The sequence below is a fragment of the Cavia porcellus genome, unplaced genomic scaffold (genome assembly GCF_034190915.1).
Source record: "Cavia porcellus strain 051 isolate PalLab524CR breed Dunkin Hartley unplaced genomic scaffold, mCavPor4.1 scaffold_11, whole genome shotgun sequence".
Classification (NCBI taxonomy): domain Eukaryota; kingdom Metazoa; phylum Chordata; class Mammalia; order Rodentia; family Caviidae; genus Cavia; species Cavia porcellus.
In genome coordinates, this window is record NW_026947494.1 from 59,915,890 (window position 1) to 59,941,351 (window position 25,462).

Consider the following 25,462-nt stretch of genomic DNA (forward strand, 5'->3'; position numbering starts at 1 on the left):
AACATATTTTAGGCACTACTTTTATGTTTTACAGTGCTAATAATGACTGTTCTTTTGTGTCTCCTAAGGATAGAATGTATTTGGTTGTTGTTTTGTATAGGCATGAGTAGTTTAGAAAAGCCATTGTAATAGTATAGATGCAGCTCATGTAAGAAAGAAAGTCTTATGAGGAAATATTTATGAAAATTTACTAGCATATCAGCACGATGTTAATCTTGACCATTCATTAAAGCAAGTGATTGATGTCTGAATTTTTTCCTAGTTGGAGAAAGTAGTTACACTTTGGAATTTTATTAGAGAGTAGAGTATATTTTGCTAAAAGTTACATTCTGATCCCTAAACCTTGTGATAACATTCAAGTATGTATAAGTATAATAATTATACCTAACAGATTTAACCAGAAATTTAGGACTGAGTAAAAGCATACTTTCATCTTTCTTTGGAAGCATGTTAGAAGTTGACAATCACATTTGAAGAAAGAATTAGAGCTTTATGCCACTGTTGCCTGCTAACCTGAGTTAAGCACCTCCATACTTGTGTGACTGGGCACATTAGATGTTGGAGGACGTAGAATTAGATGTTAAAAATACACTATTAAAGTTAATTTTCATAAATGTTCTCTAAAAGACTTGTTTGCTTATCTTTAAAATACTTTTTTTGGCTGTGATGTTTTAAACAGTTGTCTGATCTAAGAATTGTGTTCTATAAAAATGTTTCACTGTGTTGAGCACGCTGAAGCTGGAACTTGCCTCTTCATATTGAATATAGTTAGTGTGTCTTCCATAAAGCACCTGAGGAATTTAACAAGCTCTAGTGTGTTTTTAGAATAGCATGTCAATAATTAGCTTTAATAACCTTATTTTTAGTAAAAAGTGAGTAATAAGAAACAAGAATTCTTGATTATTAAATTTAAAAGTGCTTGGTTTCTTTCTTAGGTTATATTAGAAAAGTTTCCTTAACTACCGTTTGTTCTAGAAACTGGAACAGCTCAATCAGTATCCGGATTTTAACAACTACTTGATTTTTGTTCTTACAAAATTAAAATCTGAAGGTAAGTAGGGTTTGTCTTATTCAAAAGTGCCTTTAAGACCTATGAAGATATGTTGGGAATGACTCATTTCCTAGGGTTTTATTTTGCAGTATCTAATCCTTAGTATACATGGAATGTATAGTCTTATTAGAGTTAGCACTCCAAGTCTTTAGATGCTTAATAAGTATTCAGTTGTTAATTGTTTAAATAATACATTCATTCTTTACAAATAAATGTGATACAAAGTCTACTTTGATTTAGCTTCATTGCTTGTACATGAATATAATAAAGATGATTTAATATACAGGTTGAATGCAGGATTTAATAATTAACAATACATACAGGTTCATTATAGGAAAAATTGAAGTCACATAACTGAAATAAAAAAAATCGCATCTCCTCTCCCAGAGATGATTGCTGATCTCTTGAACCATAAATATGTATACTCTTACATGACCATATACTGCTTTTAAATTTAAAAAAACCTGGAATTGTATTGTAAATATACATTTATTTCACAAAATATGACTTTCATTAACTTGCAATTTTAAATTTAAATTTTACTTTTATGACTGTTTAAAGCCTACTCTCCTGATCTTTAAGAGACATGGTCATCTGATAGTTTCTAATACAGTATGTCTCAGTGGACTTTCCTTCACAAGTATTTATTGAGTACCACCTGGTGCAGACTCAGGAAGTAGATGGGAACAACATAAATATCACTACCCTCAAGGAGCTTACATTGTAATGAGGAGCATTCTTCATAGTATTACTTAAGTATTGAATACTCCCTTCCTGGAACAGCATTAGATACAGAGAAGACAGTTTGGGGGTTTTGGGGGGGGGGTGACAATTAACTGACCTCTAAATGAAAGCACCAGGAAGCCACAGTAAAAATACTGACTTGGAGTAATAAAATAACAAGTTTTGTTTAGATACTGACACTTAGTCGTTCAACCTCTCTTGCTTCTTTCAGCTATAAAATGCCTGTGTTAGACAACCAGATCATCTGTAAGATTTCAGCTCCAACCTCTAGCAGGTTAATGGTTTTAATGTGGTAAAATTACACAAATCTTGTATTTAGATTTTGATAAGTGATACACATTTTAGTGATTTTTGTTCTCAAATAATTTTCTAGATAATTTTGTGGGTTTTAATTAGTGATTGAGGACATTCAATTTTCTAAGCCTAGGTTTTAAAACTATGAATTATATATTTAAAATCAGTTACTAGATTGGTAAATATATATACAATATGTTCTTTGTTAATAAAAGAATTTTCCTTAAACAGTAGTTGCAATCAATAATTTGCACTTGGAACTAGGGGTATAGTTCAGTGGTAGAGCACTTGCATGCCCTGGCTCCAGTCCCTAGCATGACAAAAATAGAGGGGGCTGGGGGTTTAGCTCAGCGGCATAAGCACCTGCCTTGCAAGCAGGCGGTCGTGAGTTCGATCCCCGGTACCGATAAAAATGAAAAAGACAAAAAAAAAAAAAAAACAAAAAACAAAAAAATAGATACATAGATAGATAATATACATTATTAGGCTTTTTGAAGAACTAAAATATTTAGTAAATGAAAACTTCTAATCTGTGTATTTAAAAATTTTAGTTGTATTCACTAGGCTGGCCTGTCTTACTGTTACCTATATTCTACATAATTTGTTACAGTATTATACTTAGAAAAGCATTATTGGCGTGTACCAATACTTCAAAAGCATTTAAAAAGTGTAATTCAAATAATGGCAAGAGAGTTGAGGGGAGCAGCTGCATTCAAAAAGAATTTTAATTATAAAGCTCTAAAATGTTGGAAAGCAATTTAAAAAGTTAATTTTAAATAAAAGTAATTTTAAATAAAAGTTAATTTTAATAGAATGTTGGCAAGTAACATTTTCTTGAACCTAAAATGTATTTCTTCGGTTCATTAAGCAGTTTCTGAAAGGACATAGGAGTTTTATATTTGTGTAACACTTAATACTTCCTGTGTTGATCATTGGTTTCTCCCTGGAAAGATTGGGATGCAAGTTTGCCGTTTCTAGTTTTATTTAAAAAAAAAAAAAAAAAAAAAAAAAACAAAACCCATCCACAAAAGAGAAGGAATATAAGTAGCATCTTTAGCACTTACTCACTAATCTAATTGCTGAATTATAAAGTATGAAGTTAGATTCTGTAAAGACCTGAGATGAGCTGATTTAATTGTCACTTTATAAATGAGCAGATTGAATGAGGCCCAGTGATATTACAAGATTTAGAAGGAAATGATTAGTTGGTGGTTTTCTGAAATGGATTTTGAACAGAGAGTATATACTTTTAATTATAAATTGTTTCACCCTTGTCGTAGTTTATTTAAAAGTATCATCTTACATCATTTATTGTTAAAACCAGTGAAGTACATTCCTTGTAAGCAAATATGCATGCCACTTAAAATAATTATAGTAGCTAATTGAAATAAGTTGTGATTGAAAATAAGCTCGACACAATGACATAAAAGCTCTCGGGTTATATTGCTCTGATGACCTGAACAAGATTTATATGCAAAGAAACTGCTGTTTGCCTCTATGTATGCTTTACCCTTTAATACTTTAATACCACTCAGAATTTGAGCACATAATACTAACTAGAACAAGCTCCAGATACTTACATTTAAATAAGGTGGGTAAAAGTGTTACAATAGAGTATTTTATCCATACATTGACTTGTCTGGTCCTTTTAGAGGAAGATAATTCTGTAGTGTTTTAAAGCATATGCTGTGGAGCCAGACTCTTAAATTGATCATTTGACTTCCTTGCTTAGTAGTCTTGTGTAACTTTGGCACAGAACTTCGCTCGTTCAGTAAGGTAAACAATGCTTCTCACAAGGATGTGAGAATTAAGTGCACTCATAATTCTAAAGCACTTAACAAGTGTGTCAAGCTTAATAATCATTTGGAAGTTAACTTTTGCTAGTGGTAATGTCAAAGAATCTGTTGTATTCTAACATTAAATTGATTTTTGAAAATGTATTAGCATTATCAATGGCCTAGACCTTTTTAAAAGTAAATTCTATTTTTAGATATTTTTGAAAATTTTTGCCTTTTTTACACTCAGGCAAGTGAAAAACATAAATTAGTTAACTTATATTTATATTTGTTGTGTGAAAGTGACCCTGGATGTTCATTGTCTGCTTAATTTTTTAATAGGATATTTTTAATGACAAATACTTGAGCTCCACAATGATGTTTATATTGAGCAATAATAAAACCTTAATAAAAAGGCCATCTATGAGCTAAATCAACTCATTAACAGTTCTCAGCAAGGAGCAGCTTCTCCCTACCCCAGATATTTGGCATTATCTAAAAATATTTTTGATTATAACAGTGAGGGAGGGAAGTGCTGCAGGCATCTATGGCCAGGAATGGGAATAAACGTCTTACAATGCAGCAGATAGGAAGAAGAGAAAAGTACAGGCCATACCTCACAACAAAGAATTATCCTTGAAATAGTGCAAAGATTTGCATTGTTAAACAGCTAATTTTTTATAATCATTTGACTTTTTTGTTTCTTTTACTGGTTGTAGAAAAATAAATTGGAATATTGTAATCAATCTGAATATAAAGCTATTCTTGATACTTTTTGAAATAAAAACTCATTTAAAATTTAATTACTTTATTATAGATGAACCCACGAGATCATTGAGTGGTCTCATCTTGAAGAATAATGTGAAAGCACATTTTCAGAACTTCCCAAATGGTGTAACAGACTTCATTAAAAGTGAATGTCTAAATAATATTGGTGACTCCTCTCCTCTGATCAGAGCTACTGTAGGTAAGTTACATACAAAAATTCTGCTTATCCTGTTTGTAACTGGATTGTTTTAAAGGAATTCTTGTTACTTATTTCATGTTACCTTATGGTGGACACATTTTGCATTGGCATTTAAATGCTTTTGAAAGTATTAAGGGGCTGGAGATTTAGCTCAGCGGCATAAACGCCTGCCTTGTAAAGCAGGCAGTCGTGAGTTCGATCCCCGGTACTGATAAAAAGGAAAAAGACAAAAAAAAAACAAAAGACAGTATTACTGATTACAGTAAAGGCTCTTTTACCCAGGCAGACCAAAGTCACTCATAGTTGGTTTGTCAAAATTGGTTACAGTGACGCCATCAGTGAATGGTATTTAGGACCATTGGCCTGGATATATACAGATTGAAATTCCTTTCTGTCTGCCTGTGTAAAGCTGGGGATGTAATTTCTAGCGTAGCTTTCATGAAAAATTTTATTTTATAAAAGCAGTCTTTAAGTATAGGGTTCTGGATGTTAGCTCTTCCCTTTTGTTTCTAGCATTTGCCTTATCTATACCTAATTAGCAATTTTTACGTCTTTTTTCAGTACATAGCTTGTCAGGGAAAGAACTTTCAGTTCATGTAATGTTAAAATAATTATAATTGAAATTAATTTAGGAGCACATACAACTGGCTGAGTGCATATATTGGTGACAGCAGGACAGCTGTGCTCCAGAGTCACCCACTAACGGGCAGTATTCAGCACACCTTGGGCTTTTGCAGCTGTATTTTACAAGGACTTGGAAAGCTGCTGTAATGTAAAACTGAAATGAATCAAACTTTCAGTAAGAGGTCCTTAGTTTATGTACTTTAAATATGAAAATTACTGTCTCTTAAAAGGTAGAGGCTCTGATTTGTCCACATATTTTCATACTGAAGAGTGGTATTAATACTGGCTTCAAATTTGATGCATTGAGGACATCTGTAGTTTAAAAACAGAGACTCCCTCAGTTATCCTGTGGTACCCTCTTGAAGCTTTACCAACTCTTTGACACTCTTAAAACAAATGATAGAGGGTATGACAATTTTTGAAATTGATAGGCTTCCTTGGAACAAAGCAATTGAGAGAATAAAGGACATGATGTAAACATTATGAGATTGTTTTCTCCCTAAACTGTATCTCACTAAAAACCTGTATTTGAATACCATTTGAATCAAACCACAGTACTTCGTGTCTTTTTTTTAGCATGTTTGGGAGTTAGATTTTTCTGGATTTTTTTTCCTTGTGTTGGGTATCAAACCCATGGCCAGGTACATGGTGAGTTAATCACTGAGCTATATCCCAGCCCAGAATTGTTATGAAAAGTCCTTGCTTTTGGTTCATTTTTGTGTATATAAATATCCTAATTGTGAGAAGCCACTGAAGGTATCTAAAGGGAAAGATGTCCAGTAAAAATGAGTTTCAGATACAACTGCAGTATATTTCTGAGTTACTGTGTAGAATGTAATTGAAAAAAAGTTGGGAGTGCGAAAGTGAGTTTGAGTAGAAATACCGATCAAGTTGCTTGTGTTGATACCTATTCTGAAAGCTGTATCATGAACTGAATGTGTAATGAATGAAATATTTCTCTACTTTTTTATAAGGATGTATATCCCTTATCTGTAATGCTTGTGACTATAATTGCTTAAAATTTCACAGTTTTCTGGACTTGAAATATTTGCATAGACTTTTATCAATTGCGCATCCCTCAATTAAAACTCAAGCTGCTATGAAATCTGAATCTTTTGTGTATCATGAAGTTTCTGTTTTGGATCTTCAGATTAGGATTGTTTAACCTATATATGTTAACTTTTCCATTTTTAAAAAAGTTTGTAAAATTAACTAAAACAAAGTTATCAGCTTGAAATAAGTTAAGCAGCTTGACCAGTTAAATTTATCTGCTTTGGGGCTGGGGATTTAGCTCAGCGGCTTAAGCACCTGCCTTGCAGGCAGGCAGTTGTGAGTTCGATCCCCGGTACCAATAAAAAGGTAAAAGACCCCCCCCCCCAAAATTATTTGCTTTACTTTTGTCCTTCCACATTTTTTGATATAGAGAAGGTATAGAAAAAGTAGGATGCAGCTATAGAAATTGCTCTCAGAAGAGGGAGAAATTTTACAGTCACAGCCTTAACATGGATTTCTATTGTTATTTTGGTGGTTTTAAAAATCTGAAGTGCTTTCAGGACATTTTATAATTTTTGTAGGCTTCTGAAAGGTACCTCTAAGAACTGCAAACACAGTTCTTCATCACTTATCAACCTTAGAAAACTGATGTATTTTTACTGCTATAGCGTAAGTATACTGCACTATTAAAGTAGGATCCTATTAATTTTACAGTCCCACCACTTGACATTGAAGACTAGATGATTCTTTGCCTTTGGTATATTCTGCACATACTTATCAACATCTCTGACTTCTATTCATTGGACACCAGTAGCAGCCACACACTCCATTGTGCCAATTGAAAATGCCTATGTACAGTGCCACGCATGGTGGCTAGGGTACCTGACTAAGCTCCTTAAGAGCGCAGACCACACCTTGGTGTTTTGTTTTATTTTGTTTAACACCTCATACAATATTTTTTAGAATGTTATTTTAAAGAGAGCAAAACCAAGCAAAATAAAACAGAATAAAGCCAATCAAAACAACAGTGTGACCTGATTTGCAAGCAGGCGGTCGTGAGTTCGATCCCCGGTACCGATTAAAAAAAAAAAAAAAAAAAAAAAAAACTAAAAAAAAAACCACACAAAAAAACAGAACAGTGTGATATAGGACAAAAAAAGATAATAGGAAATCTGCAGTGGTTACCATAATGCCTCTTGCTGTCTTCAGAATAGCTGCTCATACCTTTGGATATAGTAGAAATCAAACAAAACAGAACAGAATAGAACCAATGAAAACAATCAACACAATAAAAGACTTCAAAACAAGGTAATGGTAAGTCCAAAATGGCTACCATAATATATCTTATTATCTTTGAAATTGCTACCATTGGATATAATAAAATCAAATAAGACAAAACAGAATAAAACCCAACCAAACAAAACAATGTAAATGATACAAGACTTCAAAACAAGATAATAGGGAATTAACAAAGGCTACCACCTTCAGAAAGAGATCCCCATAGATGCTACATGGAGTATTGTTATCCTCTGAATAGGTGGTAAGACCATTGGCTTCTGACCTTCAGTCAGTGAAGTACTAAACACTACAGGCATTAAATTGTGTTCTACCTCAGTAGCCATCATGGCAGTCTGTGTTTCTCCAGACCAGCTGGTCATTTATGGTGGGGGCAGAAGGGAGCTCTTTTTATCTCCCAGCATGCTTGTAGAAGAGCTTGGCATCTGGTTCTTTCCCTAGCAGCCCATGTGTGGTTGGTCACTCGCAGGAAGGGCTTGCTTCTTGTTCTTAATACAATATTTATATAATATTAAAAACAGTAACCATTTTAGCTAAGAGTTCTGATTATAAAAGTAAATTTACAGCTTTGGTTGTTTTGTATTGCTTGGACAGGATCTCATATGTTGCCCAGGTTAGCCTCCACTACTCCTGGGTTTAAGTGATCTTCTTCCTCAACTCCCTAAGCAGCCAGGACTACAAGTGTGTGTCACTGCACTCAGCTTTAAAACTTCATTCAGTCTTTTTAGTGTACAGAGAATCTTGCCAAGGAAATGTATTTGGAAGGGATCACATTTTAATGACTACTGTTCAGTTGGATAAACATAAACTTAATTCTCTTATTAAGGAATGTGTGATATGTCATTTTACCATTTCAGTCAATGTCCTTTCACATAAATGTATATACTTGTGGAAAATTATCTTGCTTTCATAGAAGTGGCATCTCTGAATCAGAGTGTTGTTTAAACATTTAAGATTTTAATAGGTATTGCCAGCTGCACTGGTGTTTGTTTCTGAGTTGGTTTTAAACTGAAACTTGCCTATAACTTTTCTCAGCTATGTTAGGTATTAGGTTTTTCAGGAATTGAGATTTTTAGGGTAGTTAAATTTGGAATTTGTCTGTTGATCAGCATTCTTTAATGCTTACTAGATGTAATGAATGTTAACAGTCTTAGTACCAAATTGTATATTGTTTCTAAGTTTTGTATATATGAGATATTCTTTTAGTGTTTTTGTTCTGTTTATTTTAAAGGCAGATTACATCTTTTTCCCTCATTTCTTTTGTATTTTGCCTGAAGAAATAATCAGCAAGAGGGATCAGGTCTTGCCACTTTTGAGTGTACTGAGGACTGTTTTTAAAGGTTGACAACTCAAAGTTCATTCACACAGTGTAATTTGCTGTTCAGTAATTACTGCTGTTTACTATGGTGATAGGCATTTTTCATGTGTATTGTTGAATTTTCAAAGTAGCCCTTTGAGAAGAATACTTTTCATTTTTACGGGTTAGTAATGTGTGGTTTCGAGTATATAGAACTTGGCTAGTGTCAATTTATACCTTTACTAAAGAAAATCCATAGTCACCAGGAATGTTGCATTACTAATAGTATATTTACTAAGGCAGAGAAGATGGATTTGCATAATCCACTGACTGTACAGTATAGCTGCATCACACAGTTGAAATAATCTGGTCAGCCAGCGTTGTGCCACCTAACCCCAGAGATCCAAGATAATCTTTCTAGCATTTCATCCTTGAATCCAATAAGGAACTGGCGTAGGGGTCTGTGGCCTGTGTACATGACCCAGGAAGCCAGTCTGTCTGTTCCCTGTGATGCTCCTCTACTTTTATTTTTCCTTTCCATTGCCCTTGGCTGTGATTCAAGGTCAAGTTAGGGAACTCTTCTTAGTTTCTTGATACTGTACTTTTTTTTTTTCTTTTTGAGAAAAAAAGCAAAACATAAAAAGGGTAGAAATAATACAGAATTTCAAAAAAATAATAGGTATCACTAGTTGATAAATTACATATTGCTATCTTAGAAGTAATAGTTCATGTTACAAAATCAAAGCATAAAAAATGAACAAATGATGACAATATAAACTTCTGTTTGATGAACTAATAAAAACTTTGTAAGTAGTATGGTTATTAATCTTGCACACTTAAACATACAGTTATATGTGTATACCTAGAGGTTGTTCTTTACTTTTGAGCACTTTCTTTCCTTTTCTTTATTACAGTATCTTATACATTTTGGGTCTTATTACTTAATACTGTACATCTTTTATTTGAACCTAGCAGTGATCTAGGTTTGAATCTACTCAGTGATAAGTGCTACTAAATAATATTGTAGTATGTTACTTTTTTGCTCTCATATATATATATATATATATATATATATATATCTTATAACATTGGAGTTAACTTTAAATTAGTTATCCTTGGTATTGTTGGAGAAAAATTAGACATGGTCTTTTGTAGAGATATTAAGCAAAATTTTTTTTTAAAAAACCTATGCAAGGTATAATGTTAATGGACAGATCTAATTCATGCTGTGATTTTTCCATAGATTATGGTATGATAATATGAGAGCTGTTAATGTTATTTAGTGTTATGGAACCCTGATGCTGATGTGGGTATTTCAGTGTGTACGTTGCTCAACTGACCGGATTTCCTGAAAAGTATGTATTTTCTTCCAAGGTATTTTGATTACAACCATAGCCTCCAAGGGAGAATTGCAGAATTGGCCTGACCTCTTACCGAAACTCTGTAGCCTTTTGGATTCTGAAGATTATAACACCTGTGAAGTAAGGATATTTGCTTATTATACTTTTGTTTTGTTTTGTTTTGTTTTGGGGAAGTGTTTCTGTTTGTTTTCATTTTTTTTTTTTTTTTTTTTTTTTTGGTCATACTGTATATTAACACTCTTTGGGAACATAGTTCCTCTGAAACATAAGCTTTAAAATAGAAACCTACGGCCAGGCATGGTGGCTCACTCCTGTAATCCCAGCACTTGGGAGGCTGAGGCAAGAGGATTGACCTGGGCTACAAAATAAGTCTAAGGCCAGCCTGAACCACATAGTGAGACCCTGTATCACAAAGGCAAAAAAAAGAAAAATGAAACCAAAAGTTATCTTTGTATTTTACATTTCTGGTCATTTATTTTACTGTTAACTGTGCAGAATGCTGCTGCTGATTGACTTAGAAGCAGGAACATAAGTGGTTGAGGTAGCTGGCAGAGTGTACCTTATGTACAGTAGGGTTAAAAATAATAGTACAGAAAAAGTTGCTGTCTGAATTGTCTGCCCTTGTTAAAGGCAGGATTTGTCACCAGTTACAAAGCGGTTTATATGCAACTTTGTAATGTTATTAATGACATCTTTTTGTACTTTCTTTGACACAACATCTTACTGTGAAGTTCAGGCTGACCTTGAATTTTCATCCATCCTGTCTTAGCCCCCTAAAGGCTGAGATTAGAGGTGTACACCACCACACCCCACTTAATGAGTTCTATATGTGCCTCAGAAAGTGTCATGATGATTAAATACACTTCTATGAAAGTAGTTTTCTATTCAGTTTAGCATTAGTAAGAAAAATTTAGCATGAACTTAAAGTTGACCAAAGTATTTCAATAGTTAGATTTTTGGATAGATAGTATTTTTTATATCATTGCCAACCAGGATATTCTCCAGTTCAGTGTTACTTAATGGAAAATTAAAAGGCACCATCATATTTAAACTGTGATACTTTAGATACTGTGTTCTAAAATGGAGTAATTTTTTATGGATTTTATGTGAGCTAAGAATAGTAATGCATACAAATTAGTTGATGTTCTTGTTACCTTTTAAATGTTTGGGTGCTTTTGATCTTATTGGTGCCTATTAGTAACACAGAATAGGGAGATTCACTTTGGTATATTGAAATGTGAATGTAACATGATTTTCATCTCTGTTCCTTTCTCTTTTCCCTCTTCCCTCGCTGTAAGCCTCTTGTCCATCTCTTAAGTCTACCTTCTAGTTTTGTGTCATCTCTCAAATCTTTTTAAATTTTAGATTGCTTATATAAAAGAAAATGCGAGATACTTAACTAAAACTGGCTTATCTTACTTAACAAGTTCATCCCCATTGTTCTTTTTAATGGCTTAGTAATGTTCTGTTATGCATGCACGAGTGTGCGATACATTTTCTTCAGCCATTTTATTGATGAGCACCACGTGTTCTTTTTCTTTAAGACAAATGTTAATGAATAAATTACTTTTTTCCTCTAATACCTCAGTGTTCAGGTTTGATTGCAATGTTAGCACTATGTGGTAAATAAGTGGGTTTGGGATTGCAAGTTGGTCTCTTCTCTAAAACATTCGCCATCATAGCCCTAAGTCTGTTTCCATTGCTCACCCTTTGTGAATTGCGCATGGATATTAATGCTTTTATTTTTAACAATTTTGTTTTAATGAAATTTTAACAATTTAAATATGTGTCTTTTCCAGGGAGCATTTGGTGCCCTTCAGAAAATATGTGAAGATTCTGCTGAGATTTTAGATAGCGATGTTTTAGATCGCCCTCTCAACATCATGATTCCCAAATTTTTACAATTCTTCAAGCACAATAGCCCCAAAATAAGGTATTTATGTTGGTAGTGTTAGTTTATAAATGATGGAAGCCTGACAACTCCCCTACTGTGCAGTATCCTAGTATTTTTGTGATTAGCAAAAGATACAGATATTCCACAAAAATGAACATGAATAATTGAAGTTCACTACTTTTTTTTTTTTTTTTTTTTACCAGTACCAGAGATCGAACTCACAACCAAGCGCTTGCAAGGCAGGCGCTTATGCCACTGAGCTAAATCCCCAGCCCCTGAAGTTCACTACTTTAATAACAACTCACATAAAATGCTGACTCTTACTTTGTCAAATAGTTTTATCAGATTTTTATTAAATTTAATATAGTTCAGAATGATTAATTGTATTCCTAAGAGTTTTGTTCTTATAAATTCTTTTGTTAAAAGCAGTATTAGTTGAGAATTAGTATCCTGTTTCCTTTATACTTCCATTTTAAGGCCCCAACTGATCTGTTCTCTTGCTTTTCTTCATCTTGTGTTGAATAAACTAATTGTTTTTTTGGGAGGTTGTCTTTTTTTTTTTTTTTTTATCAGTACTGGGGATCGAAGGGAGGTTGTCTTTTTGAGATAGGATTTTGCTTTGCAGTTCAGGCTGGCCTTTTAACTTGCCTGCCTCAACCTTCTTAAGTGCTGGCATGACAGGCATGTGCCACCATACCCAGCAAAATAATAGAACATTAATGAAAATTTGTTATCAATAGATTAAAAATGTAAAGGTTTATCTCTATTTTACTAGGGGCAGAAGTCAGCATTTTAAATTCAAGGTAGCAGAATTTTTTAGTATACTGTGAAATCAGATAGTGGGTCTAGTTGGCTAATACAGAAGTTAACCTAATCTGGTTTGTTTTTTTTAAACCTTTGAATCGATGCTTTCTAGAACAGTTCTTGGCATGTAGTTGTCAAAGTACTAACATTTATAGTATTAAATTAACCTTTGGTTAAGTTTATTGCTATTGAGCCAGGTGTGGTGGCGCATGCACTCAGGAGGCTAAGGCAGGAGGATCACTGTGAGTTCAAGGCCAGCCTGAATTGCAGAACAAGACCCTGTCTCAAAAAGACCAAAATACAAAACCAAAGAGTCATTGCTATCACTCATCAAGCTGTAGTCATCATAATACCTTCATTTAAAAGTTGAATGTGAGAGACACTTCATTATGTCACAAAATGTTTCATAGGCTACTGAACTTTTTTGTGTTTTGGGTCCAGTTATATAATTTTTTCTAACTTGTTTAGAAGCACTCCTAATTGTCAGTTATTGTTTCTAGTTGGTCAGCACTTCATGTTTTTGATACACTTTTATGGTTATCATATTACTATTTTAATAGTAATTGTTGCCTAAAGGCAGGGATCTTAAGTCATGAACTTCAGTGCATAGTGCTAACTACTAGTTGGGCTTCAAAATCCTAACTTGTATTCCAGAGTTATGGTTTCAGCAATGTGACAGAGGGCAAACATGAATCTATTTGTTGCTTAAAGTCTGTGTACTTTTTATTCTTTTATACATCTTGTGTTCTGCTCAGATTGATAACTGTAACTTTGTGCTAATGGTATCTGCATAAGTAGTACATTTTAAAAATGAAATTCTACTCAGTCAACTAGATAAAAGTTTACATTCTTAGGAATTCTTCTCTTGTTAGCATTTCATTTAAGGTGATGTACAAGTTTTGCATCACTTCTAGGAATCTTTTTTCTCACCAATCCTCAGATTTTAAAGGAAAACAAAATTCCATATAGACATGGCTGCTGTTTGATACATTATAGGTAGATATTAATACTCATAAGTATTACTTGATCATTAAATTTGCCCTCTATCATTTGATAGAGGGCTGGGGATATTGCTCAGTTGCACAGCGTCTGACTAGCTAGTGTGAGGTTGAGTTTGATCCTTGGTACCAGAAAATCAAAACAAAAAAAAAACTGTATGGTGTTCAGCAATACAGAAATGTTTCCGTTCAGTGAATGTTCTTTGTAACCCACTTGTGATTCTGTTTTACTTCCATTGGCATCTTTTTAGTGTATATTTGGGTAAATACTGTTTGCTGTATAGTTTGTGCACTAAACATTCACCTTTTTGTGAATATATTTGCCTTACTTTACTGTTTAACATCTTATTATTATAGTTTAATTGGTACTGTGCAGCTTTTTCTGTGGAATTGAAGAGGACTGGGATTGAATCCAGGGCTTTAGCACTGAGTTACATACCCAGCTATTTCAAAAGTCTGTCATATATGTACTTGTTCGTAGAATTATAAATATGGCTTTATACTACATGTAGTCTGCTGTCTTTATCCAGTATTATGTTGCTAAGATTTATCTAGCTATTGTGTCACTGTAGCTCATTTGTTTTGACTAATCTGAAATATTACCTTACATGACAATTAGGCAGTTCACGTACTACTTTCCCCTTGTGACCTTTTGGTGGTTTCTGGGGTTGTGCTACTGTCAATAATGAAGTGCTGCCAATGCCAAACTTTTCTGAAGAGAGGACACCGATTTCTAATAGTAGGATTTAGAATACTAGTGACATGTGGTCAGTATTTGTGTGTGTGGGGGGGTGTCAGTATTGGCTGCACATTTTAGGAATTTTGCAGCCAAGGGTTTTTTTTTGATATTTAAAAGCTTAATGTATCTGATATTTGATGTAAAATACAAATACTTTTTTTTTTCTTTTTTCTTTTGACCATCCTCACTATGTTGCCCAGCTATAGATAGGGATACTTCTGGTCTTTTCCATTTCACTAACTTATTTCCTTGTACCATTTGGTAAAATAATCTCTCCTGCCCATTCATTTAAAATCTCAGTTGTCATATGCACACTTATATCTAGATGTGTTTATGAGCCCTGTACTTTATTTTAATGCTAGTTAATGAACATACCTACTAACTGAATTATATTTTAAAGCAAAATTTTGAACTTTTGAGACTTATAGCAAATTAGAATTATTGCAGTAATGGGTATTAGAATAAATGAAAAAAAGAGCTGAACAAGTTAAACATTAAGAACATTAAGAGCTCAAGTTGAGAATAAATTTTCCTTTTTTAAAAAATTGTTCTCTGAAATATCTCAGCTTGGAAGAAAACATTGATAGTGCTACTATTTATAATAAGATAAATTTATATTCTGTATCAGAATGGAATGAAAATAAGAACTGCAGTTTCACAGCATATGACTTTGTCAGTTGAAATATTTCTAGTTTTTTGAAGAGATTTTTCTAAGAAAATGTTTAAGAATGACTAAACATTTGTCCTAAAATTCCAGGATGAAAACTGTTAGCATCTAGAGAAGAGACTTAACTGAGATTTATTTTGCAGGGAAAAAATGTCACTTACATATTGTTAGACAGCTCTGGTTCAGAAACTGATTATAAAGTGTGAATATATACTAAAAATAATTTTTATGCTTTTATACTGTTAGATAATCAGTATAAAGTTTTTGCTTTAGTTTTGCACTCACAGATATCCATAGCATTTCAGATTTGTCATCTAAGTTTCTAGCCTAGCTTTGATACCTTTTGTTGGAAAGTGATATTTAGAGCTTTTGGACATTAAGTGCCTTTTCCATATAAATTCTAGAATTACTGAGGTTTATTAAAAACTTTGTTAGAATTTATATTGGGATTGTTGAATCTATAGATTCGTATGGGGAAATAGACATCTTTATTAATAACTAAAAAGTTTAAAATTTTTTCCTTTTAGCAGTACTGAATATTTTATTAAATGCATTCCTAGGCACTTAGTCCTCTTCAATAGTGTTCTAAATGGTGGCTTTTTAAAAGCATTGAGTGAGTACTTTCTTAATTGCCGAGACATAAAAAAACAACTATGCTTTTACCATGTGGTGTGGTTGAGCTCCCCATAGTTTGCTTTTTTTCACTTTTGTTATTTTGGATATTGGTCAGCAAATTTTTATATGCTTTGCTGTTACTGTTTGGGGCATAGCAATTAAGAAAGATTTTGTCAGGCTTATATTCAGAAGCGCAGACAATAAGTAATGTAATTTGAGGCAGTGATGAGTATAATGGAGATACAATAAGGGAAACAGTCATTGACAGTGTTTCGTAGAGAGAGTTCTCTTTAATGGGTACTATTTTTGTAGTCTGAACAAAGCAAAGTAAATGTTTGAAAGGATGCAGTGAAAATGTTAAGACCAAAAAAAAAAAAAAAAAAACACAGCAAGTAAGAGAGCTCTGGAATTAAGAACAAACCTTTCATATTAGCAAAACCAAAGGGGGAAAAAAAAGCCTTTGTAGTATAGTAGAAATTGATGTTTTGGGATTCGGAAAGAACAGTAATATAAAGGAATGTCTGAGCTCTCACTCAGCAAACTGACCTATGGAGCTGATTTCATGACCTGCAAGCTTAGATGGAATTTTTATTTATTTAATTTTTTGGTTGTCTTTTGAGATAAGGTCTTGTTAATGCAATTTAGGCTGGCCTTGAGTTCATGTTGTAGCCTAGGCTTATCTCATATTCTCAGTGATCCTCCTGCTTCAGCCTCCTGGCTGGAATTACAAGCATGTGCCATTGCACCCAGCTTAAAAGGACTTTTATATTTTATACTTCTTTTGTTACTGTCTTTTTTGAGACAGGGTTTTGCTATACAGTTCAGGCTGGCCTTGAACTCACTTTGTAGCCCAGGCTGGTTTTGAACTTCTAACTATCCTCTTTGTAGCCCAGGCTGGTTTTACACTTCCAACGATCCTCCTGCCTCAGCCTCCTGAGTGCTGGGATAACAGGAGTGTGCTACCACACCTCGATGACTTTTATATTTTAAAAGGTTATATTTAAGGAGAAATAAGAACCCTATAAAGGTGACTTATGTGACCATGAAACTTTTAAAGTATTTACCATTTGGTCTTTTTCAGGAAAAGTAGGTTTAGTATTATTGGAGAAACCTGAACAAGAATGTATAGTGATCTTAAATTATGTGTGTTAAGAGGTTAAAGTAATGTTTGACACAGTAGAATTTGAGAAAACAATTAGAGCATATTGCAGGTAACCCTAGTAAAGGGTTGAGTTCGGTACATCAGAACACAGACCCTATTCTCCACTTATCATTTTGAAAAGAATATATACTTATTATTTTTAAATCTGTTGATTTATAAAATAAATTTTATTCCCTGCCTAACCTCCTTAGAGCTGTCCACTCTTAAAAATTTGCATATATCCTTTCAGAAATTTTTTCACTTGCTTAGAAATACGAATATTGCTCTGTAACTTACATGTCTTCACTTAGTGTATGATTCACATTTTTCTGTTGATAATAAATGGGTTTAATTTTAAATTCCATTCCTAGGTCTCATGCTGTGGCATGTGTCAATCAGTTTATCATCAGTAGGACTCAAGCCCTGATGATGCACATCGATTCTTTTATTGAGGTAAGATTTCTCACTGCTGTCTTCATTTTTGAAGTACTTTTTTGTGTTACTAAATTGTTTAATTTTGTTTGTTTTGAGACAGGACCTCTTTATGTGGTTCAGGCTAGCCTTGGGCTCACTTTGTAACCCAAGTTGATCTCAAGCTTGCAACAATCCTCTGCTTCAGCCTCCCGAGAGCTGGGATTACAAGTGTGAGCCACCATGCCTAGGTTTCTGTTACTAATTTTCTGCTTTTTATTTAAACTGTGACTATGCAGTATTACGAATGCTTAACAGTTTGATAATTTTTAAATTCTTCTCAATATACTATTCAGCTGAGTGCTCTGGTGCATATTTGTAAACTCAGCGCCAAAGGAAGTAGACTGAAGCAGAAGTGTCAAGTTCAAGTCCAGCCTAAGTAGCTTAGTGAGACCCTGTCCTAAAACAAAAATGACTGGTCCTGCAGCTCAGCAGTAGAGTACCCCCAAGGTTCGAGAGAGATATGTGTGTGTGTGTGTGTGTGTATGTGTGATATAGGATGTTTAAATTGCATCTCCCAGCTCATATACAATATTTAAAACATGAAAAATAAAGTTAAATCAATAATCTGAAGACTAGAAAGACAGTACTGTTTCATGCCTGGTAATGACTAGAGCAAACTATATCTGCTACAGCAGACTGAAGCAACAGACTACAGGCTGAAGTGATGATCCCATTCTACCTCCACATGCGGTGGTGTGTCCTACTTAGGTTTGTGAGGATGCACTCTGATGTTTGCACAATGCCAAATTGCCTGAGGATATGTTGCTGAGTTCATTCATATTCCTGTAATTAAGCAGTGCATGACTATCTCTGTATTCAGTTGATTCCCATCATAAAGTCAAAGGTGTCAAGAAAGAAATTGACTGTTAAATCTCCTCAAGCATCTGTGATGACACTTTGCATTTTATGATAAGAGCCTAAGTTTTGGTCATGAACCCTAAGCAGTACAAATCCTTTTCAAAACCTCTGCTGCCTGATAATAGCCACTGAAAGGATTCTTGAGATTCCATAAGCACTTTCACTTGTATTTTCATTGAATGAATTTTTAGTAAATACTCCATTTCTTTTCAACTGTTCTTAATCCTTTAGAGGTTGAACTAATGGTAAACTGTTGACAAATTACAAGAAGGTGAAATTGTGTTATTTTATTTTTAGAGAATCACTGACCCACCACTTTCTTGAGTTTTTTGCAGTGGAATGTCACTGTATTGCCATATTGGCCTCTAACACTCCTGGTTCTTCCTAAGTATATTTTATCACTAGACTTCAATAGAGTATTAGCATAATGATTATTAACCATTTATAAACCAAAATATATCTTAAATGTTTGATTGAATGTTATGAATCAGACATTGTGCTTCATTTCATGCAAGAGTGCAGAACATTTTTTGCTAAGAGGTTTTTTTTTAAGCAAAAATAAAACAATTTCAAAACAGGATAATTAGAGGGTAGCAGTAGTTAATACATTGTGTATTGTTGTCTTTAAACTAGTTACTCATGAGTATAAGATACCTGCATTTAATTGTCCAAGCAATATTCGCCCAAGCTTTCTTTTCAATGAACTAAGAGAAATTAGTAGTGTAACTATCTTTACAAAATCACGCATATTATTTCAGTTTCTCACACTAGGGAGAAAATACAGTGTTTATACATGTGAGTCATTTAACTGGTATTTTTTATTTTGGTTTGAATCCCAACTCAGCTTTGTAGCTGTGTGACCTGGGACCTTTTTATTTACTTTATTTAACTGGTATTTTCTGTTTTATCATTTGTAAAGTGAGACTAATAAGTGACCTACCTTCTTAGAGAATTACAAAGCTGGTTGCTATAAATAAATTGAAACAATGCCTGCCACAAAGTAAGCTTCTTATATTAGCTCTTTATCTAGAATTGTAGTTTCTGTTTTCATTATGGAAATATCTTAGTGTCTTTTAGCATCTGACAAGAAAATACAATAAATTTTCTGGAAATAAAAGTTTTGTCAGGACTATTTCAGCAAGTGGAGCAAGAACATTTCCCAGCATGTTACAGTGTTTTGCTTTATAGACATTCCTCATTTAACAGCCACCTGTGTAATGACTATTCAGAGTTAGAATCTGTCTCTTAGACTTGTCTTTTTCTTGCACATCTTGTTTGTAGAGCCTCAGTAGTGTTGGGTTTTTGGACAGTACACCTTGTTTATACAGCACTGTAACTTTTACTCATTGTACTGTGCAGCACTATAGTGTAATGTTCTGTTGGACATTACAACACTACATGTAGGAGTTAGGCAAATAAAAGCAAAGTTACCAAGTTGGAGAATCCTTTGACCATGTCTTTATTCTGAATATTGTAATGTATGTCCTATATATACAGTTTCTCATTTAGTTACTAGCTCATTTAACAACTTAGCCACAGGATCATAACTTGGTCGTTAAATGAGGAATGTCTTTACCAATAAATACCATATTCTTCTTTGCTGTTTGATAATCCCTACAAGTTTCTATATGTTTTTCTATTCTATAAGAGCAATATATAAATGGGGGGGTTTACTGGTACATGGTAGTTTGAAGTAAATAAATGGAATAATTATTTTAATTATCAGTGTATCACCAGGGGCTGATATTGATTGCTAACTATAACAGAAAATTGAGGAAAAGTTATTGATTACGAATACATGGTTGTAATACATACTTTGGCAAACTTGGGTATGAGAGATGTAAATGTTACATGAAAGCAATGTCTGTTGAGAAAGGTATTCTCCTCTGGCCATATAAAATACCTCTAAGAGAAACCTACAATTGTAAGAGTGTCAGAGAGAAAAAACTTAGGGAAATCCAAGTTTTTTCTTTTTAATGCTACAGTAGCACTTCACACAGTGCCATATTTAGTCCTTAAACTTCTTTGTCATTTTTAGAATAAGATTTCAGATTTTTATCTTTTTGAGACAGAGACTCACTAAGTAGTTCAAACTGGCCTTGAGCTCACTTTGTAGCCTAACCTGGTCTCAAACTCCCAGTGACACTCTTGCCTCAGCCCTCCCAAGTGCTGGGATTACAGGCGTGCACCACCACACCTGGCTCAGAATCTTTTTTTAAAGAGATACTTATTTGAGCTTTTGAAAAGGGATTGGAATATCCTGGACTTATTTTTTTTTAATGATCTTTTTACTGCTTTCATTGTGCTTGCATATGCATACTTGTAAATTATAACTTCAAGAGTGATGTGAGGCATATGCCATCATTTTTGGTTTTTACATCCCCACTTAACCTGAAGAAATGACTTATTCTTGGAATACAAGCTTGCTAGTACATAGTACTGAAGTGAGTGTGGACTCAAGATTCCATGAAAGTCAACCAGCTCTTCTGTTAGCTAGCAGTTAGCAAGATAATTCAACTATTAACATACATTCCATTACCTCTGAAATTGAATAGTAACATCCTGAAATTGTGAAAATGGAATAATTACTTTTGATATAATTTTGTCATTAGAAGTTAAGGTGTAGTTTGTTTCTGCTGTTAGTGGGTGAGCTGGATGAATTCCCCTGTGTCCTAAGATTTTAAGATTGTTAGTTTTATTTAATCCTTACAAACTAAAAATTATTTTAAAATATAACTGATTTTACTCTGTCAGAGGATTGTACTCTGTCAGAGGGAATGGCTTTTCATCTGTTATTAAAATCACTCTTTAGTAATTATTCCAAATTTAGTTATCTTATGACCTAATAGTATAGGGCAATTTGGGGAGGGGAGGCAATGGTGGGGAGTAAACCCAGGATCTTTGCACTTAACTACATCCTCAATCTTCCTATTATTTTGAGACAGTTTTTACTAACCAACCTGTCTGAGCCCAAACTCTTTTCTCAGTCTCCACAGAAACTAAAAGTTACAGATATACACCTGGCAAAAAAGACAGTGGTCTTTTTGTATTATATCATCAAAGGGTTTCTTCAAATACCACTGGGTTGTTAATTACTTGTTATTACGTGTAAACCTTTCTGGTGTTTTGAAATTTTTGAACTAGTATGGTGTGTTTCTTACGTAATAGAATCTCTTTGCATTGGCTGGTGATGAAGAACCAGAGGTACGGAAAAATGTGTGCAGAGCACTTGTGATGTTGCTTGAAGTTCGAATGGATCGCCTGCTTCCTCACATGCATAATATAGTTGAGGTAACAAGCAGTTTAAATATTCTTCTTTACCTATCTTCCAAGAGCAGTATTGGGCACAAAATGTATAATGTAAAGCTATAACTTTCTAATTTATATGACATACTGCAGGAGTTATAATTATCTTAAAAGTATAAATTGATTTTTTTAAAATGAGATGTAAGATTATAGCAAGAAGCTATTTAAAGGAATAGATATCTCTAAGGAGCAGGTTAATTTTAACTGAGACAATGAGGAAATATTTAGATTATTGCATTATGAGTATTATCTTGTTGCAAGTGCTTTCGTATGGTATCTACCTCCCAACTTTTACTTATAAAGTTCCATATTTTACTTAGAGAGGGTTTAAGATGTGCAGCAGTTTCTCAGACATTAGGAAAGACAGTTGTAGAGATAAAGATTTGTAGCAGCTTAATGATGGTAAATAATGTTTGCCATTCCAGGCCTATTCGATGAAAAAAATCAAGTGGGGTTGGTGGGAAATGTAAGGAAGGTGTTTAGAGTTGATCAAAGTCTAAAATTTTTGGTATTTAGGACATGATATACAGCCGTCACGTTGCCATGTTTTGTTATATGAGATATTTTAGTTTGAAAATCATGAAATACACCTTCACAGAAACAATAACGTGTGTAGTAGATGGACAGTTTTTACTGAACAACATTCCAAATTTAGTTACCTGCAAGATTTTTTTTTTTTTAAGTTCAAAAACCTCTATTGAAGATGGTAGTAAAAGGCAAAACCAGAACAAAGTCCTGAATGAGGACTGAGTTTATATTATTTGTGTGCTTTAAATTGATTTAAGAGTAATATTAAGGGTTCTGTTTGCAGTATATGCTACAGAGGACCCAAGACCAGGATGAAAATGTGGCTCTGGAAGCCTGTGAATTTTGGCTCACTTTGGCTGAGCAGCCAATATGCAAAGATGTGCTTGTGAGGCATCTTCCTAAGTAAGTTTTCCTACTTAGAAATACTGCCTTCTTGTTAAACTCAATTTCTTAACAGTTATTCCTTGTATTTATATTTTTATATAGTTTGTTTTATTTTGACTATAGACTGAATGATGCCATTTTGTTTTTGAAAAAAAGTAATTTCACACTTGGGATGATAAGAAATTTCATTCTTACAAGCCCATTTTTAACCCAAAGAATGCTATTAACTCTATTACTTAAAGTAACCTTTTATTTTTTCCTGAAAATAAATGAATACAGGTTCATGGAAAAAAACTTAAATTAGAGGAAATTTAACATTTGCTATGTTCTTACCATCCTGAATAACCATTGTTACTATTTCTGATGTTGTTTTTTAATGTTACTTGTCTGTCACTGAATACTTTGTACCATTTATCTATCTTCTGTTTTGCTCTTTGTATATAAATTTTTTGTTTCACATATGAGAAACCATGATATTTAATCTTATATGTCTGATTTATGTCACTTAACATCATGTTCTCATGTAGTTGTGTCCATTTACCAACAAAAGCCTGAAGTTTGTCTTTGTTTTTATCAGAGTAGTACTCTGTTGTGTGTATACATTTTCCTCATCCACTTATCTGGAATGGAAGTATATGTTGTTTCCAAGGTCTAGCTGTTATAAGTTGTGATGTGATAATCGTAAGTATAGATGTACCCCTGAATTATAGACAAATAAGAGTAAAATAGAAGGAGCAGTAGATAAATAAGAAGTAAGGACAATTTTAAATAATTCCCCAGTGCTATTTCGTTTCATTTGTGCTACTGGTTTTTCTTAGTTTGTTGAAAAGAAACTTCTGTACTGTTTTCTGTTTTTTTGTAAAAGAGAGTCTCTTTGGTCTGTGTCTTGTACTCAGGGAAACTACTTTGAAAATAGTGATAGTGTAATAAGTATTATTATTCTTTAATATTTTATTAGGAAATTTTTATTTTTTTAATGAAATAAAATTGTTAGAAATATTTTCTATGAAATCCCATGTATTCAGAGTGTTTGGAGAAGAATCAGATTTGACAATGTATAATGCGCTTAACACACTCACAATGGGGTCATAATTTATGTATTTTATCACCATATATTTGATCCACCAGTAGCTCAAACTGGTGGGATAGTGTTAATATAGAAACTCAATTGTAGTTACAGTTTTAAACTTTTGATGACACTGTGATGACATTTGTTAGTGCTTTCTTCTATGCTACTGAGGTTTTTTTGAGATTTTTTTTTTCCTATTCATCTATTTTCTGGCTTTTTTATTTATTCTTCATTAAGTTGAAAACTATCTTGTCTAAGCCAGGGCATAGTGTTGCACACCTATAATCCTAGCCCTCCTACACAGGAGGATTGCTACAAACTTGAGGGCTACTTGGACTATACAGTGATTTTAAGGCCAGCCTGAACCACAGAGCAAGACTCTGTTCTCAGAAAACCAAAAAAAGAAAGAAAATTTTCTTGTCCACTTTCAATTCCTGGTTTGTTTGGGTTTTTTTGGAACCTGGAATCCAATGCATTACCTCGCTCTTGCCAGGCAAGCGCTGTGCCACTGAGCTAGATCCCCTGCCCCCAATTCCTGTTGTTGTTGTTTTTAATTTGATATAGTAAATTCAAGGATTATGTCTGTAAAGTGACATATTTCATGTTGTTTTTCTAAGAGCATAATATTTTTCTGTTTGTTAATGTCTCTTAGGGGCTCCGCAATAGCAGTTTAAAGTTTTTTTTTCAGTATCAGTCTTCTACATATAGACCTACAGAGTATGTTCCTAAGTAGTGTTTTTATCTTTTCAATGCTATTGAAATATCTTTTCTAAAATACGTTTTCTGGTTTTTGTCTCACAGCTATTGATTGTTATAGAAAACATATTTCCTTTTGCTTTAAACAATTTTTTATTTCTAGCATTTCTCTCAAGTATGCCATAAAAATACCTATTTCTGTTTCAAAAATGTTTTATGAAGTATGGAATTTGAGTGGGGGTGGGAATGTATGGGTCCCAGCACTGCCAAAATGAAGTGAAAGAACAGAGTCTGAAGTTGGGCACCGAGGTGCACACACACATAACTTCTTCAGTTCTGGAAGGAGAGAGAGGAGTATCTTAAGTTTGGGGCCAGGCTGAGCAGCGTAGGATAACGCTGTCTCACAACGAAAAGGAGCTGGGAATCTAGCTTAGTGTGAAGGCCTTGCATTCAATTCCCTGTCTCACCATAAGAAAAAAATGAAGTTTGAGTGTTATAGAATACCTTCTCATTATCTTTGAAGGGACTGAAAGTGTTAATAGTTTGAGGATCATGTTTGGTGATTTTATTTTTTCCCGAAACTGCCCTGTTTATTTTCAGATTTCTTTTTTTGTATAGAATTGGAAAAGTAATCTCTTAAGATGTGTTCCATGGGGCTGGGGATTTAGCTCAGCGGCATAAAGCGCCTGCCTTGCAAGCAGGTAGTCGTGAGTTCGATCCCCGGTACCGATAAAAATGAAAAAGACAAAAAAAAAAATTAAAAAAAAAAAAAAGATGTGTTCCATTTACTTTTTATTTGTGATTACCTCTTAGGAATTCCTGTATTTGGAATAGATGTACTTTTCCCAATTTAAATGAACTAGATAGGAATATATCAGCTTTCATAT

General features: G+C 33.6%; 1 protein-coding gene across 3 annotated transcripts in view; it reads left to right on the forward strand.

Annotated features, from left to right (window-relative positions):
* Window positions 1-25,462, forward strand: part of Tnpo1 (transportin 1) — an 86,678-nt gene that overhangs the window by 30,045 nt on the left and 31,171 nt on the right. For all 3 annotated transcript variants that reach the window (XR_010050558.1, XM_063258333.1, XM_063258334.1), the window contains exons 3-9: window positions 976-1,051; window positions 4,682-4,831; window positions 10,416-10,522; window positions 12,202-12,335; window positions 17,632-17,713; window positions 21,761-21,883; window positions 22,710-22,828. Coding sequence is in view for 2 of the 3 variants with exons in the window: in XM_063258333.1 (XP_063114403.1) it covers window positions 976-1,051; window positions 4,682-4,831; window positions 10,416-10,522; window positions 12,202-12,335; window positions 17,632-17,713; window positions 21,761-21,883; window positions 22,710-22,828 (791 nt within the window). In the remaining variant the exon portion in view is untranslated. The remainder of the gene's footprint in view (window positions 1-975; window positions 1,052-4,681; window positions 4,832-10,415; window positions 10,523-12,201; window positions 12,336-17,631; window positions 17,714-21,760; window positions 21,884-22,709; window positions 22,829-25,462) is intronic.